The 20,855-nt window shown below is 40.6% G+C and overlaps 1 protein-coding gene across 1 annotated transcript in view; it reads left to right on the plus strand.

Moving 5' to 3' along the window:
• The window catches only part of pappa2 (pappalysin 2), a 64,239-nt gene that overhangs the window by 26,557 nt on the left and 16,827 nt on the right, over positions 1–20,855 (plus strand). Inside the window, 12 exon segments of the mRNA XM_061694504.1 lie at positions 5–90; positions 630–826; positions 2,937–3,050; positions 4,791–4,926; positions 5,061–5,235; positions 5,410–5,475; positions 5,567–5,663; position 5,786; positions 7,028–7,204; positions 16,423–16,636; positions 18,055–18,223; positions 20,202–20,334. Of these exon segments, the coding sequence (XP_061550488.1) occupies positions 5–90; positions 630–826; positions 2,937–3,050; positions 4,791–4,926; positions 5,061–5,235; positions 5,410–5,475; positions 5,567–5,663; position 5,786; positions 7,028–7,204; positions 16,423–16,636; positions 18,055–18,223; positions 20,202–20,334 (1,565 nt within the window).

Consider the following 20,855-nt stretch of genomic DNA (forward strand, 5'->3'; position numbering starts at 1 on the left):
GTAGGACAGAAGAATGTGACAATGGCAATTTGTTGGATGGTGATGGCTGCTCCAAGAAATGTCACAAGGAGAAGGGCTTCAACTGCATCGGTGAGTCTCGAAAAGCATTTCTGTGGAAACTGTGAACACGCTGTTTAGTAGAAGCATATTCAGCAGTCCATCTTTGTTGGGGTTCTTGAAGCGTTTGGAGGCTAATTCAGGTGTATATGAAGTAATAAAAGTTAAGGAGCGACATGGTGGGAGACTGGTTAGCACATCTGCCTCACAGCTTCTGGTGACCGGGGTTTGCGTGTTCTCCCCGTGCCTGCGTGGGTTTTCTCCGGGCACTCCGGTTTCCTCCCACATCCCCAAAACAGATGTGGTAGGTTGATTGACGACTCTAAATTGCCCGTAGGTGTGAATGTGAGTGCGAATGGTTGTTTGTTTATATAATATCTATATTATATAGAAACCGGAGTGCCCGGAGAAAACCCACGCAGGCACAGGGAGAACAGACAAACTCCACACAGGCGGGGCTGAGATTTGAACCCCGGTCCTCAGAACTGTGAGGCAGACGCTCTAACCGGTCGCTCAAATGTGGATATTTATTCTTTCATAAATCCTGCTTTCCTGTGCTCTTTTACCAATAGGTGAACCCAGCCAATGTTATGTTTTTGATGGGGACGGCGTGTGCGAAGATTTTGAACGGGTTTCCAGTGTTCAGGACTGTGGTTATTTTACACCTTTGGGTTACACAGACCAGTGGGCATCTACTGCTACAGCTTCGCATCAGGACCCTGACCACTGTCCCGCCCATGCTGCCACTGGTGAACCATCATTTCAAAAAGTATGACATGTAAACCAGAAGGCTTAGGAAAAAATTCTAGATGATAGTATCGTACAGTAGAGTTATTATACATGTTTTGGAAAGGGTCTATGTGTGTATATTATATTTTTTGCAGTTACAGTAAACTTTAACTAATGCTTTACACTGCACAATAAGTGTCACCAGCCACAACAATCACTATTACATAACATTACATTACAACTACTACCAATGTCTACTGCTCCTACGACACAGTAATTATTATAATCATCATCATCATCATCATCCCAGTCCCTGATGGTGTAGTGTAGTGTGGAGAAAAATATATTTGGGTGATATATTTAAATTCAATTATACGACAACATCTGAATACAGGGAACCCCAGCATATTCACCATTCAGCGACTCGTAAAGTCATCTATTTGCTGATTTTTGTATTTCTATTTTCATGACCTATTTTTCATGTGATCTGTTTTGGTGCTCAGGCCAAAGCCACGTGTAATCGAAAAATATTGCTTTGGCACCATCTTGGTATGTTGAAGTGAGGTGAGGAGCTTCAATTAATCAGGCCACTGTCACGATTGAGGATTTTGTTGTGGTGGTGCAGAGGCAAAAGTGGGACCTCAGTACAGGAAATACTCAAATAAGGGATTTAATAACAAAAAAGGCGAAACAGAAATTATTGGAGCAGTAGGATCAATACTAAATAACAAAAAGTCAAAAACAAATACTTGCGACTCATCTTGACAAACATGACATGACACGTTACTAAGACAATGAAATGACACTTCTTTTGCTTCCGGCTTGTCGACTAAAAGAAAACGGGGAACTAAATACGAACAAACTGACAAGGCAAAAGGCACACCTGCACGTGGCATAAGTGGCTAGATGGAGCTGATTGGTAGACACAAGGGAAGCAGGGATGATTAACCCAAGTTAAAGTTGCGTAAACTTTAATTCGGCTCTTTGTCTTTTCTTTGTTATTGGTAAATCTTTTTCTTGTTGACTTTTGGAGAGATGGGCAAGCCCAAGTCAACATACACCCTTCCGAAAGTATTCTGAGAAAATGTTGACCAATTCCTTAATTTTTGCCATGGACTGAAATGTTTGGGCTTGGCATCATAAAAATCCGTATGAGAGATCAACAGCTTGTATTTCCAGGTACTTAGGGATTTATATCTGGATCTGGTACACAACTTAAAAGATATCAGATGAGAGACAAAACGTCATCTAAGACAAGCAGAACAGTCCAGTTGTGATTGCGATTGCTTCAATGCCCTTGTTTTGGATATTTACAGCTCCATAGAGTGACTCTCTAACATGGACTTAGTATACGCGTGCCAATTTCATTACAAAAAAAACACCTTGGTTTTGTCATGCGAGTGTCCAGAAAAGGCACCCCCAAACAACAAATTCAGTGGAGGTCATGCCTGGTTCTGGCTTTTATAGCTTTTTTTCTGATGAGCTCACAGACGGCAGCAGTAAAATGAACTCTGAAGTCTATAAAAATATTTTGTCTATTAATAGAAAGTATGATGCAACCAAACTATTAGGAGATCCTTCAACAAAGGAGTTCATTTGGGGGGTGAAGGGGAGGTTTAGAATGGCCAACTGAATATCCAGACTTGAAAATGATAGAGCATGTATTTTACTTGCTAAAGAGGAGACTGAAACAAAGTAAGCCTTCAGAATAAACAATTCAAAGAAGCTGTGCTGAAAGATTGGAAAAACATCTCAAAAGAAGAATGCAAATATGTGGAGATGTCGATTGGAAACAGACTCAGTAGGCAAAGGATTTGCATCTAAATAGTGTTATTCACTTTGACCTTCTTTATTTATTTCTTCTTTATCTTTTCCAATACCTTTGCCCACCTATTTTCTTTTGGGGGGGGGGGGGGGTCACATATAATGTCTTAAGTTGTGATATCTTGTGATATTCTCAGTTGGGTAGCCGATCTTAGATGTGCATTAACACAAGCAATCTAACCTGAAATGTTGATCTCTTGTCTCATAATCATCTTTGGCTTTCAAAGCCAAATATCTTCAGTCAAAAAGAAAGAAATCGGTCTTACTGTTCCAGTAATTTTGGAAGGGAGTGTATAAAACCTGCTGTATGTATTTACTTTGTAAAGCTTTGTAGGTACCAGTACATGGATGTGAGTGAAAAACTGCCCACTGATGCATGGTTCCCTTGCACAACTCATTCTGACCAAAGTAATGATGTAGAACATCCTTTTTGGCTAAAGGTAAGTGATTGCAACTGTTCTTCCTCTTCAGTATTGCATGTGGGTTGCTATACTTTGTCTTCGACAATTTCAATCACTTTATGTCAAGTCAAACAAATCATTTTCCAGACCGTTTGGTCGGCTATTATTGAGCCTTTGCTTATTCCTATTTTGTAGTTTCGTTTCATAGTTTTATTGATCCATATCAGGATATTCTGTTTTCACTTTGAGATCGTATCTTTATATTTTCAAATTGCAAAAGTCTGAACTTGGGGTGAACATGCATGTCACATTGACTACTAAGAAGATTAGCATCTGCTTGTATATTTTCCATTATATTTTCAACCCATGAAATAACTTTTTTTTAAATGGGCTTCCTTGATGGGCAGCAACACATGTTTCTCTAAAACCGTTGGTCCCGGGTCATGTGTTAATCTCATACCTCAATCCTTCAGACCAGAACAATATGCAGCAAAAAAATCTGGTTTTAAATATAAGTGACTTTAAGATGGATGAATGATAGTGGGATGGCAAGGGAGATAATTGGTTGTTGGTCATTTCGTAACTTAAAAAAGTAATGTCCTTCATCGTAACCGAGTGCGCTCACATATTTAGTCGGCTTTTGAAGGATCTATGCAGGGCTGAAGTAATTTTCGGCTTGAGTGACTCATCTTCCACTGGCCTCGAACAACTCTGCAAGTTGTTGAGGAAGGCGGCCTTTGCCCACTTTGACATTCTGAAAAGCCATCGTTATAACACCCGTGTCTGCCATGTCTCCTTGAAACGACTCATTCAGCTGAAATATTCTTTCTGCCGCCGAAAAGCCTCCCGCACTATCAAGGGTGTCCAAGCGTCGGCTTGGGGGCCATTCGTGGCCATTCGTTCGGTTTTATGTTAAAATGAACAATTATCACCGCCCGTGTCGTTTGCCTGCGTTCCATTTACGTTCCCTCACTTTCTTGTCGTCCACCAGTGACAAGTCATTAGGTAAGGCATGTCTCGGCATCGGGATGGTCAAGGTCAGTTTAGTACAGATTGGTCTTGTTTTGCTTCTGAAAATCAAGGTATGATTCTCTGCTGCTCAGTGTAGGCGTGGATCTATTACAGTGGGATACAGGGCTGCTGGCCACCCCAACATTTTGAAAAATCCATCTCTACCAATTCTTGCAAAGCCTTTACTCAACAGGTGACATCAGATGTTTTGAGGCCATTCATCGTTTTGGGGTGAAATTTTGTATGGATGAAAGTATTCATCTTGTCACTGAATATTTACTGTGGTCATTGGGGAACCACAGCAGTACAGGTACAACATTACATGCATACTGTTCTTGTCGTGATAGCAGTGATATATTCAAGCTTGACTCTGGAGAGTCAGCCATACAAAAAAGAAATCGTAAGTGGAACTTATGATTTCTTTTTTGTAACTTGAAATCGAAAGCTTTAGCTCCAGTGCCCAATATTTCCCATCACCCATTTTGCCTGGAATGTATTAGATTATCAAATACTATCGTTGCTGCAATACCAGATACAAATGTACATCACAGCATACTCTTACATTGAGATATATTGAAATCATAGGAATTTTAAAGTTCAGCAGTATTTTTATTTCCTCTTTAGTCATCCATGTTCTACTGTTAGAACCACAATCAAATACAAGAACATTTACGGCTTTACCAATATCCTTCCCTTTATAATAAACTGTGGATGTGAACATATCTTTATCAGAGAAATATATTTGAAATGCTTTGACTACTATTATAGGTAGGATTTGTCCATTCCGGCGTGGCAGCCTCTGTCTTGGTGTATCTGGCTTCTGATGGGTCATGGAGCGGGGACCACTGTCAGAGGACTGCGACAATCCTGCTTTGTGATACTATTGGAAAGAATCATTCATTAGGTACCTTGGCTTTTAAGAATCGTGTTAAAAACAAAACGGAATTCTCATTGCAAAGTGCATACGTCACAGTCAATACAAGGTTGCCATTTGAGTGTGTATTGTATGTGCAACTCAATGAAATATCTCCATTTAAGGCACCCATAACCTCTCATGCCATCGGAACCCGTTGGTGGTTAACGTGACCCATGACCTCTCTCAGCCTTTCTTCCTCACCTCATCTGTTATCCTCCTCTTCTCCTCCTCATCTGTGGCAATCGGGGGCATAGCCCTGAGGACATCCTGCCACTTCAGCACCTTCGCCGTGACCGGGTGCGCATCAGAGGGTGGGCTCTCCCACAGCTACCTACGTACAACACACTACATGACAATATGAATCATAATCAAATAATAATATAGGTTTCAATATCAAGGCGAGAGAAGTTTAGATTCTAATTTGCTCTCTCTTTTTTGTGCCTCTGCTCCCATGCTGTGTCCCTGCATTAGCTGTTTGAGGCAAACATGTCAGATGGACAGCTGCAGCCTCCCTCAGATTGAGCACGCCTCTGTCAGGTAATAGAAATAGATTATATTTGGTTTATATATATATATATATATATATATATATATATATATATTTGCAAACTGAAATGCATCCTTGCAGGTGTGTAGGAGGTGGGCAGTCGTCTCACTGCTCTGTTCAGTGTCACTCTGGTTTCAGCCTCACTCCACTTAACGGAAGGGAAATCCCACCACACCAGGTACAATAAATAATGCCCAATGTTTTACAGTTTTAAGTGCTTGTTTTATAATCCATCTACGGATTATAGATGGAAGTATAAAATTCCAGAGAAATTCAGTTTTACGCTATCATTGCTGTCAGCGTTTGTGGTGTGTAAGACTATCGTGCAGAGGCTATTGTGCGCAGTCCATCAAACCGGACTTGAGGGTAAAATTTCAAGATATCATGCTTACGTGAGGGGCAATTCAAAAACCCCATTTTCTAGGAATGTTGGGTTCATTTGAGCACCTGTTATGGGTTGGGATCACAATACCGAGATTGGAAAGACGCCTTGGTCAATAGCGGGCGTGCTTTTTATTTCCAGTGTTCAGTCCACCGCTTATTTTATTTCCTCATTTTGTGGAAGCTTAAAAACACGTCACCGAGCTGTTCTGTAAATTGAGGCATCCGGCGAAGACGCATTTTCGGGGTGCAGCTCTTGTTAGCTTGCTGACTGCACGCTGGAGTGGTGAACGAGCCTTATTATGAAAGCTAGGTACGGCTAACTCACAAGTGAGCAGCATAGCATCACTTTGTACTTATGTCGTGGGGGAGGGAACTCGCGCTAGAAAGTATACGCCCCAGTCCCGTGATATGGGGCTGTGTTTTAGCCCCGCCCACAAAATCAGGAAAATTCAAACAGTGAAAAAGATGCTTAAGCTATACCTCAACAATTCAGGACTATATTATGTCTTTGGATATGTTTTAAGCACTTGTCTTCAAACATATTTAATGTATTTAGAAACAAAACGGCTATTTGCTTAGAGCGTCTTTAATATGAGTTCCCTACTTCTCACAATCGCATAGGTCAAGTATGAATGGATGTTAAATCAAGCTAGAAATGAATAGGTTTGACAAAACAAAACAAAAAACAAAACAACCCGAAAAACAAAAGGGTCATTTAGTTTTATTCTATTAAAAAACAGATCAGGAAGGTGCACTCCTGCTGTATTTTGCAAGCCTGCCTTTTTACTTGTTAATGTTGTACATTTTATATGAATCGTGATAGATTGAAGTTAGTTATTGCGGTGGTATCTATCCGTTAAAAAAGAAAACAAAACACGTTTATAGTTATGTATAGAAACGCTGAAGGAAAATGTTAAGATTGTGATGTACTTGTGAAAACGGATCATAGAACCTTGGATGAGTTACTTTGTGACGGAACAACCCCTGAGAGACAAATACATAATAAGAGAAGAAATGTGTTTAACAATAAAACGTTATGTGAGTGCTCTACAGGTGTAAGTGTCTAAAGGGGTTTGTTATGGAATGAAATGATGTGTAGAATATGATTAGGATTATACTATCATCCCTCTGACTTTTGTGCCCCTACCTCTCCCAGAGGCATGACGGAGATCGAGTGTTTTCATGGCTTATGGAATCGTGCAGTTACTTGTCAGCCTGTAGACTGTGGCCTGCCAGATCAGTCTCATGTCTACCATGCCATATTCAGTTGTCCCTTGGGAACAACCTATGGAAAACAATGCTCCTTTACTTGTGGATCACCGGCCATTCTTCAAGGTAAACCACCACTTTTTCAAGTATGGTCTGATGTGTTGTTAGTTGAACAGTTTGTCAAGTAAATAATAAACATCAGAATAACCATCAAATACTGTACATATGAAGTTTAAAGATAGGCCTAAGTACTTTAAGGGGACTCATGGTGGAAAGGTGCTAAGTTTTGCCCATTGCTGTACACTAGGGGTTGAACCGATAACTCGATGCCTCACATTTGCGATTGAAGCTTCAAATCGATGAAGCTTCAATCATGTGTTTATACATCTGTAACACGGACACCTTGTAGAAAGCAATAGGTGGGAGCTCCACGCAGCTTTCTACCGGCAGTGCCTCAAACTAATGCATGGTGGCGCTGATAAGTCTCACAGAGACAAAGAAGGCTCTTCATGCCTACAGTTAAGTAAGCTTTGTCTTACACAGCGGATGAGATGGCAGGCTACACTTAGGCTAGCTTTGCTTGACATAGAGCGGAACTGACCGGGAGGTCTTTCTATCGCACACGTCACGGTCAGGGTTGCAAGAAAAAAAAGCAACATAAATGTATTGTGTGTGGTGGACATTTAAATAGGACACACATTCAGTGAACTGCAGGTAAGATAATCCTTATCGTGTTTAACGTCCTTATTATTGCAACAATTTAGCATGCATTGCATGGCTCAATGCATGCTGGGAACCGCACGGTATGGCCTCAGCCGTCAACCAAACCCACTCCGCGAAGACAGACAATATACTGTCGCATCTGCTTCCACAATGAAACGAAGACAAGATTTGGTCGATCAATAACCTCTTTACTGTAAAAATGAACCGTTAATGTCACCAAAGTAAAACATCCAACGTCTCTTTCTGTCTTTCTCGCAGACAGATAGACGCCGCGCACCCATCCCCTGACTCACTCCCTCGCCAATCCCAATCATAGATACTGTATCTTCACGGTCTCAAAGACAATTAGATCTTATAAAACTCATGCGCCAATCCACAAAACCCAATCCACATAACACGACAACATGTTCCCCTCACATTAACATAACTTACATTGCTGAAAACCCTGCAAAGCATAAGGGACATTTCCACTAACCAGCCCAGGAACTTTGAGTTACGCACTCCCAAAGATGACCTCAAAATTCTGAAAAACCCTTCTACCTATGTACAATACATTTTTACAATGCATGATTTTGCTTCCACCCATATGATCAAAACATGAACTGTATTATCTGTATTTTGTTTGTTTTTTTCAAATAATGATTTTGAAGTTAAGCACTTTATTTGAACACATAATCCTTTTTTTTTTTTTTTAGTGTACTTGCTCTTATTTTGAAATTAACACCCCTACTTTTATTTAGTAAATTAGAAAACACACAGTTGTGCTCATATGCTTGATTATCCAGGCAGAATTTGTAAAATTGGTACAATTCTTGAAAGAAAACATGAAGGACCAGGCGAAACACATTTCATTTTATTTTCATGGGATTCAAATTAAATGGTCAAGCATTGCAGAAAAGCATTATCACTAAAGAAAACATAAGCATAAAGAAATTAATGATGGTTGTTGTTCAGTCAGTCGTATTTAAAAAAAACAATATTTCACAAATTCTGCCAGGGTATGTAAACTTATGAGCACAGCTGTACATATATGCAGTCATATGTACCCCTGTCATATTGGAATTAAAGTTTTTTTTATAATCACTAGGTGGCGTTGGCATTTTGGAATGAAAGTGTACAGCTTTTTCATAACCACTAGATGGCGACATACATTTATAAAATGTGAAAGTTTTTTACCTATGTATAATGCGCACTGTTGACTTCTGACCATTTTAAAAAGCGTGAAATGAGTTGTCTCCTGTTTCTTGTTTGAAAGTTGGGAATTGAAAAAAAAGAAAAACTTTTCTCTGATTTTCTATTAGATGTTTTTCTAACACAAATCGGGAAATAAAATACAACTGTAATTCTCGAGGTTGTTTTGCGGGGCTTTAAAGCTTCATAGGCAGTACGGAGTCGCAGCAGCAGCAGCAGCAGCAGCTTGTAGAAGGAGAAGAATGGACTTCCGGGTCATTTGCAAAGCTGCACAATACAAGCATGTGGAAAAGAATTACGGTCGTATTTTATTTCCCGATTTAGGTTAAATAAACACAGAATAGAAAAGCAGATAAAGGCTCATTTTGCGCTTTTCAATTTAATTTCCAGTTTTTTGTTTACATACTGTATGTACATCAAAACAAAAAACAAAAATAGGGTCGTTTTCCATCTTTTGTTTACATCAGAACAAAAAAACTATAACATGGTCGTTCACGTTTTTTTAATTTACATTCATAAAAAACAAACAAAACAGGCTCATTTCCCGTTTTTTTGTTTTCCTACATGATCGGGAAAAAAACGAATGACCGCAAAGGTCAAGGACCGTTTCTACAGTATTGTGTCCATAAGACTACTGGCTTTGGTGCCAGTCATCTTACTTAGTCAGGGCCTTTGGTGCCATCTTGTGGCATTTTGGTGTCAAGGACCAATGTTATGACATTTCGACAGAGACTAGCTTTGTCTATGTTGAGCAGAGTTAAGTTTAGCCTAGGAGGCGGAAGAGGTTAGAGGTTAGTCGTAGCCGCACGTGCATCCACATTTTGGGTGCATAATTTCAAAATGAAATCAATTGGAAGCTGTTTTCGTAAGAGTAATGTTATAAGATGAGTTTGAAATTTTCATAGTTTGTGGTATAGCTATGGTTTAATTATTAATATAGGCAAATATGAACCTTTTTTGTGTGTGTGTGTGTGTGTGTGGGGGGGGGGGTAGTTTTGGGGGGATCACTTGTGGTTTTTTCGCTATTAATGGCAGAGCTGTCCCTACTCCTTGCAAATGGAGGGGGCGGTTTATTGTAAATCCCCAGAAATTAAATCAGAAATGTTGGTCTGTTGTCTCATATCCATCTTTTGATGTTGAACCAAAAATGTTTTCAGTCTACAGAATGAAATAAACAAATTGGCCTCACTGTTCCAATGTTCTTTTGGAGGGGAATTTCTTTACTGCAAACTTTTACAATTTGTAATTTCCAGCTAATTTTCCTCCATGCTAATCAGTGATTGATTCCCTAGGACTACACAGTTTTATGTAAAATACTATTACACATGATTTTCCTCAGATATGCCAAATTTTCTGCTTTATACTTTCTTGAAGTGATCAGAATGTACAAATATGATGCACGCTAACTTGTCTGTGGTTGACAAGCCACAGTGCAGGCTCAAATGTCATTGTGGAGTCAGCAGTACGACCCCAGTGTTTGTGATCTGAAAACAGATTGTGCAGAAATAATTTAATTTGTGGCTTTTGGTTACATATTTTTGGCGGCATTTCCATATCAACCAAAGACCGGTGCGCTTGTAAGTCCAAGAATATATCTAGTACCAAGTACATCTAATACATTTGGATTATACCTGTGCCATCATGTCTAAACATGTTATTTTTAAGTATTAGACCCAATACCTTTATGATCCCTTTTGAATGTTCGTAGGCTCCACTCATACCCAACATTCATGTCCTACGTGAAGAATGAAAAAAAAATGTAAACAATTGGGGGGCATTGCAAAACCTTTAGGTTCACTCCCTGTATTATCACAGGACTGAGCCTTGTAGGAAAACAAGAATGTTATCTGAGACAAATCAGTCCACGATGTGACCTAGTTGTTCCTCTGTATACTATTTTGTCTTGAAGTTCAATTTTGCAGAATTTGTGGTTCATTTCTTGGGTTTTAGAAGAATCCACATTACAAGGCTTACAATTCTGACCAGTTTTAATGATGGATTTGAGAATTGACAGTAGCCAGAAACAGTGACATGTAGGAGTCTCAAGGGCAGGCAAGGACAATCAACATGAAAAAAACAAAACAAATCAGAGGAATATTTTTAACCAATTCAAACGCCCGACACTGAAGTGAGCTCAGTACAGTGTTCAAATGGTTAGCACTGTTGTCTTTACTGCCATACAGCTTGTGGCAGTTTACTGTATATTCCTCCAAACACTTGCAATAAAAGGAGTGAAGCGCAAAATGAGCGCTCCCATCATATTAGTGAACAGCTGACGGCCCACCCAGATGCTTTCCTCATCCTAGTTGGGGACTTTAACAATGCTGACCCCAAGGATGGGTTTCCTAAACTCTACTGAAACATTGACTTTCCAACACAGGGAAATCACACTTTTTACCCTGTTCAGCTCAGCATTCAATACCAGCATCCCGAAACAACGGACCTACAAACTGGACCAGCTGGGCCTCAACACTTCGATGTGCAACTGGCTGCTGGACTTTCTGACAGGGAGACCGCAGGCAGTACGTGTCAGCAGCAACAGACCAAGCAACATCACTCTGAACACGGGGGCCCCTCAAGGTTGGGTGTTGAGCCCCCTCCTCTTCACCCTGCTGACCTATGACTGCACACCGACATACAGCTCCAACCTCTTCATCAAGTTTGCAGATGACACAACTGTGGTGGGTCTCATCAGCAATGGGGACGAGACAGACTACAGGCGTGAGGTGAGCCGCCTGGCCGGGTGGTGCATGGACAGCAATCTCTCCCTGTAGGTGGAAAAAAAACAAGGCGATTGTTGTGGACTTCAGGAGGGGGCACTTCCCTGAACATCAAACGGTGCTGCGGTGAAGAGGGTCCGCAGCACCAAGTACCTGGGAGTGCACATCACCAAGGACCTCTCCTGGACCAGCAACACCTCATCACTGGCCAAGAAAGCTCACCAGCGTCTCTACTTCCTGAGCATGCTAAGAAGAGCCAGAGCCCCGACCCCCATCATGTGCTCGTTCTACAGAGGGACCATAGAGATCATCTTGACCAACTGCATCACTGTGTAGTACACTGTGCACTGCATCTTGCCATAAGACTCTCCATCGCATTGTGAGGGCAGCTGAGAAGATCATCTGAACCTCTCTTCCCTCCCTGCGGGACATTTACAGCACCCGATGTAGGTAGGAGCAGGATGGAGAAACTTTGTACTCAGCTGAACACCAGCGTGAGCCTTCCGAACGGTTGGTGTGGACAGGGATGGAAAATGAACCTTACCAAGCAGGAGCTCCTCCAGCTTGTGGAAAATTGGTTGCCATAGTGCTGTGTTTGTTTTGTGTGATTGTATGTGCACAAATAAACATTAGAATTGAACAATACGTTCTTTTTAGTTATTTATTTATTTATTTATTCTCCCAAAAACTGGTCATGCAAAACCCATTTAGAGATACTAAATATGTCACACCGCTGTATTTAAAAATTCAATTAGAGCTGTCCATGAAGTCAGGTATTTATTTTCTTAATTTATTGAACCTTTGTAAAGAAATTATATTGGGGGATTCTAGCTGTTTTGTTGTTGTTTTGTTGCTGTTTACCTCTGTTTCTTAGTAAAAGATTATCGAAAGGTTATTGTTTTAATAATATATAGCCCTTTAAGATACAATGGAGAATTTATGGAAGAATTTTGAGAACTGCTGTCAGTTATCTGTACTGACTCCAACTATTTTGTCAGAACGGGAGACTTACACATTCATGTTGACAATAGCATGGGAAAAAATTCAAAATCACTTTCTGCTATATATATGGGCACATTTGACCTCCCTCAACATATAAAGAGTCCAACTCACACTCAATGTCACATCGAGACCTAGTAATCTCTAAGGATGTTGAGATTCTATCAGTTGACATTAAGGATTTGGCTATTTCTGGTCATTTTTGTGTGTTCTTTGAGTTACTGATTCTCCCAAAAGTTCAGGTAACCTCTGTGTCTATTCAGAAAAGGCACATAAATGAGAGTACCAGCGCTAAGTTTATGGAGACCATTGCTATTTCATCAACTGTGAAAGCAGAGACCGTTGATGAATTTTTGGATAAGTTCACCTGGAAAATCTCAAATATCATGGATACTGTTCCTCCCGTTAAAACTAACACAACCTTGAACCTAAAACACACGGAGAAGCACTCCGATCGTAAAGTCCTCTAAATCAAAATGTAAGAAAACAGAACATAAGTGGAGAAAAGTGAAATGGCAAATATATTACAACCTCAACAGACAAAGGGCTATACAACAATCCTTTTCTGAAATCATGAGTAAGAACCTCAACAATACTCTACTACTATACTGTTTGCTGTGGTTGACAATGCTGACTAACCCTGTTAATCAGACTCCACACAACTGATAAATGCAATGAGTTTGCTTGCTATTTTAGTGAAAAACTACAATCCATCAGGTCAAGTATCAGCACAAATCAGCAAAATGATTAATTGATACACCTAAAACCAACCGGGAAAATACTCAATACAAAATTTGATAGCCGACCAAAAAACAACAACAACAAAACAAAACAAAACAAAACAAGAAAACGGTTTAGCAGCTGAAACCATCAACGAGCTGTCTTGACTCAGTAACATCTGACTTTTTCAAAACTATTGCAGAATATATGCTAGCTGACCTGCAGCAAATAATTGCTCACTTCAGACAGGCAAGTTTCCCAAACCTCTTAAAGTGGTTTCCAATAAGCCACTTCTAAAAAAGAGAATGCTGGATGTTAGCAAACTATAGGCCCATCTAAAACCTCCATTTCATAGCCAAGATTATCGAGAAAGTGTTTTTTAAACAACTCAGGCACTTTTTGAACTTAAATGGACTTAATGGACTTGGACTTAAATGGGCAAATTTCAATCAGGTTTCTGAACTCATCCCAGTAAAGAATCATCTTTTATCGAAGTGCTAAATTAAATAAAGTTGAACACTGACTTGGGAAAGGTATCAATTCTTGTTTTACTGGATCTCAGTGTGGGCTTTGATACAGCAGATCATAACATACTGCTGAACAGGTTGCAAATGTGGGTCGGACTAAATGGAGCAGTCCTTAAATGGTTCAGGTCCTACCTGGGGGAAAGGACTTGTAGTGTTTCGTAACCATTGAAAGTGTCCAATCTCATCGAATGGCAATAACCTACGGGGTCTCTCAAGGGTCAGTTCTTGGACCCTCCAGTTCAGCCTGTATACCAGGTGAAGCCCCTCCATGCTTTTGTCTCAAGTAGATGTGACTATTGTAGGTCTTCTGACTGGACTCCCCCAAAAGACTATTAGACAGCTGCAGCTCATGTTCTGACCAGAACAAAGAGATCAGAACATATGACTCCAATTCCAAAGTCTCTACACGAGCTCCCAGTCAGCTTTAGAATAGACTTTAAAGGTCTAAATATCACTAAATGGTGTAGGTCCTGAATATGCTAAAATATTAATGGAATATAAACCCAGTCTGGTTCTGACATCTACAGACACAGGTCAGATAGCGGAGCACAGAGTCCAAAGCAAACATGGGGAAGCAGCATTTAGCTGCTATATTGCACCCAAATGGAATAAGTTCCCAACAGAAGTGAAGTCAGCCCCAAGTGTGAATGTTTTTAAGGCCAGATTAAAAACTTTTTCCTCATGCTTGTGATTGAATATTTGAGAGCATTTCCAGTTTTAAATGATCTTTCTTGCACTGTATGTTTTTTTTTTCCTATCTTTGTTTTTAAATGTTTGAAGCTATCTTTTATTTTTCTCTTTATTTTTAGCCCATCGTTACCTTGTATATGAAATGCACTATATAGATGACAGGAACGAGCTAAGCTTTGCGGATGTACTTTAAGAAATCTCACTCCCCAATCCTTAAAGCTGGTGGTGTGGGCTTTTAGCTCAGCGGTCAGCGTTCTCTTCTCCCCCTACAAGACACAGTGGCGGCATGGGGATCGATCCCCGGGGTGGGGGGGTTTCACCGGTTACATAGATTTGCTTTGCTTTGCGTTATTTGTCCGGTCAAGGCGCCGACCTGGCTGCAGACACCACCAACCAGTCCAGCAACTTTGATTTCCTGGTAGCAAAATGTTCTTGTGGCCCATGTGGTTTGCATTTCCACCGCACCTATTAGTTGAGGGTAGCGTAACCAAATGAGACTGACTACATAGGTTTATTTATCCAGGTAAAGCAATTGAGAAGTGATTCTCATTTGCAATGCCAACTTGACTGCAGATAGTTTTAGATATACTGTATATATACATTTGTATTCAAAAAGCTGAGTTTTTTTTAACAATCTCTTGGCATTCAGCCGATTACATTTTTTTTAAATGCAAGTTCTTGAGCTTTAGAGAGCATCTGCTCACATGCCTTTATGGACCTTAAAATACTATACTATACTGTAACTGAGTTTCCTGAACTTCTGTTGATCTTTCAGAGGTTTGTTTCTTCACCAAGAAAAGGACTCTATCATCCACCTACGTTCTCTTCTGTGGTCTTTCAAGTCATTTGATGATTTGATTGAGCAACTCCAGACTTTTTAAACACTGAGAAATGTCATATTTTTAAAGACCTAGTCAATTGCCTGATTTGTTCATTCATTCATTTTCCATACCACTTATCCTCACTTGGGTCGTCGGCGTGCTGGAGCCTATCCCAGCTACCTTGGGCGAGTGGCGGGGTACACCCGGATTGCCAGCCCATCGCAGGGCACATAGAAACAAACAACCATTCGCACTCACATTCACACCTACGGGTATTTTAGAGTCTTCAATTAATTTACCATTCATGTTTTTGGGATGCGGGAGGAAACTGTCGTATCCAGAGAAAACCCATGGGGGCACGGGGAGAACATGCAAACTCCACATCGGCGGGGCCGGATTTGAACGCGGGTCCTCAGAACTGTGAGGCAGATGTGCTAACCAGTTGTTCACCGTGCCACCCCCAATTGCCTAATTGCATCCCAAAATGGCACGACATGGGCTTACTGCAGACAAACTATTGTGGTTAAGACCCCTATCTCACTGGCCCGGAGACTAGTTGGTGACAAGTTGGTGACCTGATGACGATTCAAGTCTCTGCTGGTTGAGGAGACATCTCTGTGATGTCTCCTGGAGTCTCCCGGAGACTGGCCGGGTCCACAAGTTGACAATGAAACCGAACATGTCCATTGAAGACCTTTTGGCGATTCGTCGATATGCTCCCATTAGAGAAAAAGCTTAATGTCACTAAACTGTGAGCAACCATCACCAAAATGTATATGGACATCTCTACCCACAGTATCAACCTCCTTCCAGGTAATAAAGGAAAAGCCACAATTCTGCATTCATGTGGCCAAGGGAAGAGTTTGTGTGTGAGAAACACAATTCTATGACAATGAACTGTCCTTTCTTCCTCTCATATCGTCTCCTGTCTTTCTTCTCCCCTCTATTCTTAGGTGACAGTGACAGGTTGGTATGTTTGGAGGATGGTCTGTGGTCTTTTCCAGAGGCCTACTGTAAGATCGAGTGCCTGGAGGTTCCAAACATACCCAACGCTAAGCTGCTAACGACAGAGTGCCTGTCCTCAAGCCATGATGTTGGCTCCACCTGCCGTTTCAAATGCAACCCAGGCTTCTTTGTATTGGGGAGTCTGAAAAAGAAGACACCGCGGTGAGTGTTTTGCTACTTTTGGTGTGAATACGGTAGTGCTTTGACATGTCTAAAAAATGCATCCAATGTACGTGACTGAAATTAAAATATTGTGAGTATAAAAGCATTTCTCGATATTCTTTCCTTTGGTTTCATAATTCTTTTGGGAGGCGAAACTACTGGTAATCATATCAAAGCATCTTTATGCATTATTTTAATGGATAATCATGAAATAATATAAACATAATAATCCAACAATGCATTTGATTTCCCTCAGTATGATAAAATCGAAAGCTTTGATTGATCTTGTGTACATCCACAATACAATATACTCACACCCAAATCCAAAAGACTAATAATTAATACCACAGTATTACCCATTTGCACAGATTTAAAGAGGCGTTTTTTGTTTTTTTTTGGTCTATTGTAAGCAAAACTATCAAGTTACAGAACTGTATATCCAACAGGCTCACATTACGGTCCAGTAAAATGTCTATCACTTCTTATATTACATTGGCAGTACTCAGTGGTTACTACTTATTGCTGCACCACCATTAGAAGGAAACGTAGGCTTTATGTCAGGTTTGTGCCCTGCTTCAGATGAACTACGCCATCCCTCTTTACATAGTTCAGTGTGTGTTGGGAATTCTCATGCTCGTGGAGTTCATGTTTAAAATATGCTTAGCTTCTCTCTGTACTGCCTTTTAATGGCAGCTCATTCAATATTAACAAGGGTTTAATATGATATGAAACCAGAAAACTATAGATTCAATGTTTTTTTAAATATATACATTTTCCATTTGAAAACAACCTAATGTTAAGATCTGTTTGCAGCTTGGCATTTTTACGAGTTTCACTTTCTCAAACTATTTTGTAAACATTTTAATAACCCCTGATGCTTTATTAGTTCAATGTGTGAAAGTGAACAGCAGCAGCTGTGAAAGAGCTTTAAACAGGCTTTCATGCCGTTGACGCATGTACCCGTATAACTTTATGCTATAGCACATTCTGTTGCGGTGCTGGTGTATAACATAAATGTGTTTTACTGGAGAGTGGGCAGTCCTCTGTGGCTTGGTATGTATTTCCTATTGAAACAGTAAAGGTATGATGGGAAAAGTTGAGTGGGGGCATCGAGTTCATCTTTATCGTACATAATGTACCATGTGTCCATGTGTGTGTGTGTGTGTGTGTGTGTGTGTGCGCGCACTTCTAAATAAAGCATGTTAAAGCAAAACAGAGTAGAGGTCAGGTCATCCCAACTTAATGTGACAGAGCATCAATTGATGTCCCCAAGGTCAAAGTGCAAATCAGCTCAGCGCAGTTCAATTTCCACCTTTCTTATCTTGGTATTGGATTTTTTTGATCTTTTTTTTTTTTTTTTTTTTTTTTTACTGTAATAATCTGGCACAGAGTTGTTCTTATATTTCTGTTGTTTTTAGGAAATACTTCAAATCTGAGTGCCTACAGGCAGGGCAGTGGGAGGATGCCTCATGTGAGCCCGTAGCTTGCCCAGCCTTACCTGATGTTTTCCAGGGCATGTATAGTTGCACCAATGGCCTCTACTATGAGACGCTCTGTACCCTGCAGTGTCCAGATGCAAAAGAAAATGTAAGTTATTAACAGTCTCAAAACATTCACTTATATATGCAAATAGGAAACCCTCTAAAAAAGAGAGCTTTGCTGCATTACTACTGCATGGACAAAAAACTCCTGACTAAGAGGACGATAACAGTCAACTGTCACGATTTGTACCAAACGGTATTGGACGAGACCCAAAACCAGACTGAGACAGAGGAAGCAGTTGAAAGGGGTTTATTTGGGTGAAGCACGAGGTCAGGAATTCCAAGGCGTGATGGTGGTCCGTCGGAGCAAGGAGTGTGCGGGAGACTGGAGCGTGAGCAAATGAGTGAACTTGGCAATGCAGCCGGACCGAGCATCGTGGCAGGAGACGCAGGAGGGCACTGGAGGAGGAACAACAGGGAGTAAGTTCAAGCACGAGTATCAGACCATCTATTCTTACTACCCAGAGCAATGCGTCGGTCGGTGTACCGCGTTGGAGCGAGAATACTCTGGCGCTGGAACACGGGAACAGGCAGGCTTAAGTGCAGGCAGTGATGAGTGCTGACTGGAACCAGGTACGCAGGCGAGGAGGTGATTAGTGCTGGAAGGAGAGAGGAAAAAAAGAGGCACAAGGCGCCACCCACGCCTCACACAGGAACTGCAGGGCACAGATCACGACATCAATAGCAGTATCAGTTGATCGCTAGATCAATATCCAGATGACTCTCAAAGCACATTCAAGATCATAAATCACTATAGGTCCACTCCATTCCTACAGAAGCAGCATGTTAGTGTTTTGATGCTAATGCTAAATATGGTAAGCAGACATCATATTTTCCTTGGACCCCAGGGCCTGATTTACTAAGTTTCCAAATAGGTGGGGGTAAATTGCGCGTTCACTCTAGCAGATTGCACATGCTGATGGTGGGTGTGTTGTGCATGATCTACTACAGTGAAATTGCACCCTTTTACTAAGTTCCCGAATCGTGGGTGCTAAATTGCATGTTCGCTCACTTTCGCTTTTGGCAAGGGGTGTAAAAGTGATGTTACCATGGTTTTGTGAAAACCATTTTTAATCCACCAACTTAATCAGAATGCTGTGCTTACGACTGAATGCATGTTTGGAGGTCTATCAATAAAGAAGGGGTGTGCCTCCTGTGCCAAATTAGCGGTCCCCAACCTTTTCACGGACTGGTTCACATATCATGACAGACAGGCATAGAAACAAATAATTACAATAATATAATAATTCTGATCGGAATTACAATCAGCTTTATTGGCCAACTATGTTAAAAGACACAAGGGATTTGTCCCCGGGAGCCACTCTAGTACGACAACAAACAGCCACTATGACAAAATATACATTTAGGACATAAAAGCACAAGTACGGAGAGTGATTGAGCTATGAAAAGGTATCAGTAATGTAGAAATGCTGATACAATGATAATTGTGCAAATGATGCGGAATCCTCAAGCAATTTAAAGTGACTAACAGTGTGTTAATCTGGTATAGTGACAATTGTGCAAATGGTGCAGAGTTCTTAAGCACATAAGTGGCCAGTAGTAGTCAACAATAGTTATGCAAATAATGCAGCGTGACGAAGCTACAGCAGTGAGGACAGTGATGTCCCAACAGAGATGTGAGAAATTGGCAAAATTGGTAGTATATCACAATGGAATTGTAAATCAACTATTTAAGAAGTTAATGGAAAGAAGGAAGATGCTGTTAGAATATCTGCTGGTTTTAGTGGGCATTGTTCGATAGCGGCCCTCTAAGGAAAACAGTGCCAACAATGTCGCCCGCAACAAAAATGAGTCTGACACCCTTGCTCTACTCGATTCCATAAAGTGCCGCTCCTCACAAACATACTGTACAGTATATATGAGGCGCAATGATTTGTTTGGTAAAACAAAGCACCCTTGTTATGTTTTTAAAGCGCTCCTCCCCGACCTACTCTTAAAACGAGTGCTATTTTATTTTGTTTGAAGACGCGCTGAATGATGTGATTTACTCTGCTGGCTCCCAGAGTGTGATTCGCTGCACAAAGGATGGTGAATGGACTGCCCAGTTTACCATGTGCTCCAAGCTCCAAGGATCCTGCTCTTCTCCCACTGATCAGAACTCTGTAGTGTATAGCTGTGTCGAGGGCATGGATATTGGTGAGTGAAATTAACACTGCACATGTACATTACATTTCATTATGTATTTTATCTCTCTCTCTCTCTCTTTATATATATATATATATATATATATATATATATATATATATATATATATATATATATGAGTGTTTCTGGTGATACCAAGCCACGGTCAGGTAGAGCAAAGATTTCAGCCACAACTGACATGAAGATTGTTCGGCATGTAATGTAATGTAATTGCCAGAAAGTTCCACTTTTGTCTCGTCTCGAAGCTCTGTGGCTTGTCAAAGCTTCGAGACGAGACATGTCCTCTGGACGGATGTGGCAAAATTGGAACATTTTTATGGGGAGAGATATGTCTTAAAATTATTTGCACGGATGTTTTTCAAATCCACAGATTATTTGCATGTGTTTTTAAAATCCACAAACATATCTGCGATTCACACGCGTCTTTTCTAAATCCACAAGTATATCTGTGATTTACATGTGTGTTTTTCAATTTAATTTTGCTTGTGAATTGTTGAAAGTGCATTTGTGGA

The sequence above is a fragment of the Phycodurus eques genome, chromosome 13 (genome assembly GCF_024500275.1).
Source record: "Phycodurus eques isolate BA_2022a chromosome 13, UOR_Pequ_1.1, whole genome shotgun sequence".
Lineage (NCBI taxonomy): Eukaryota > Metazoa > Chordata > Actinopteri > Syngnathiformes > Syngnathidae > Phycodurus > Phycodurus eques.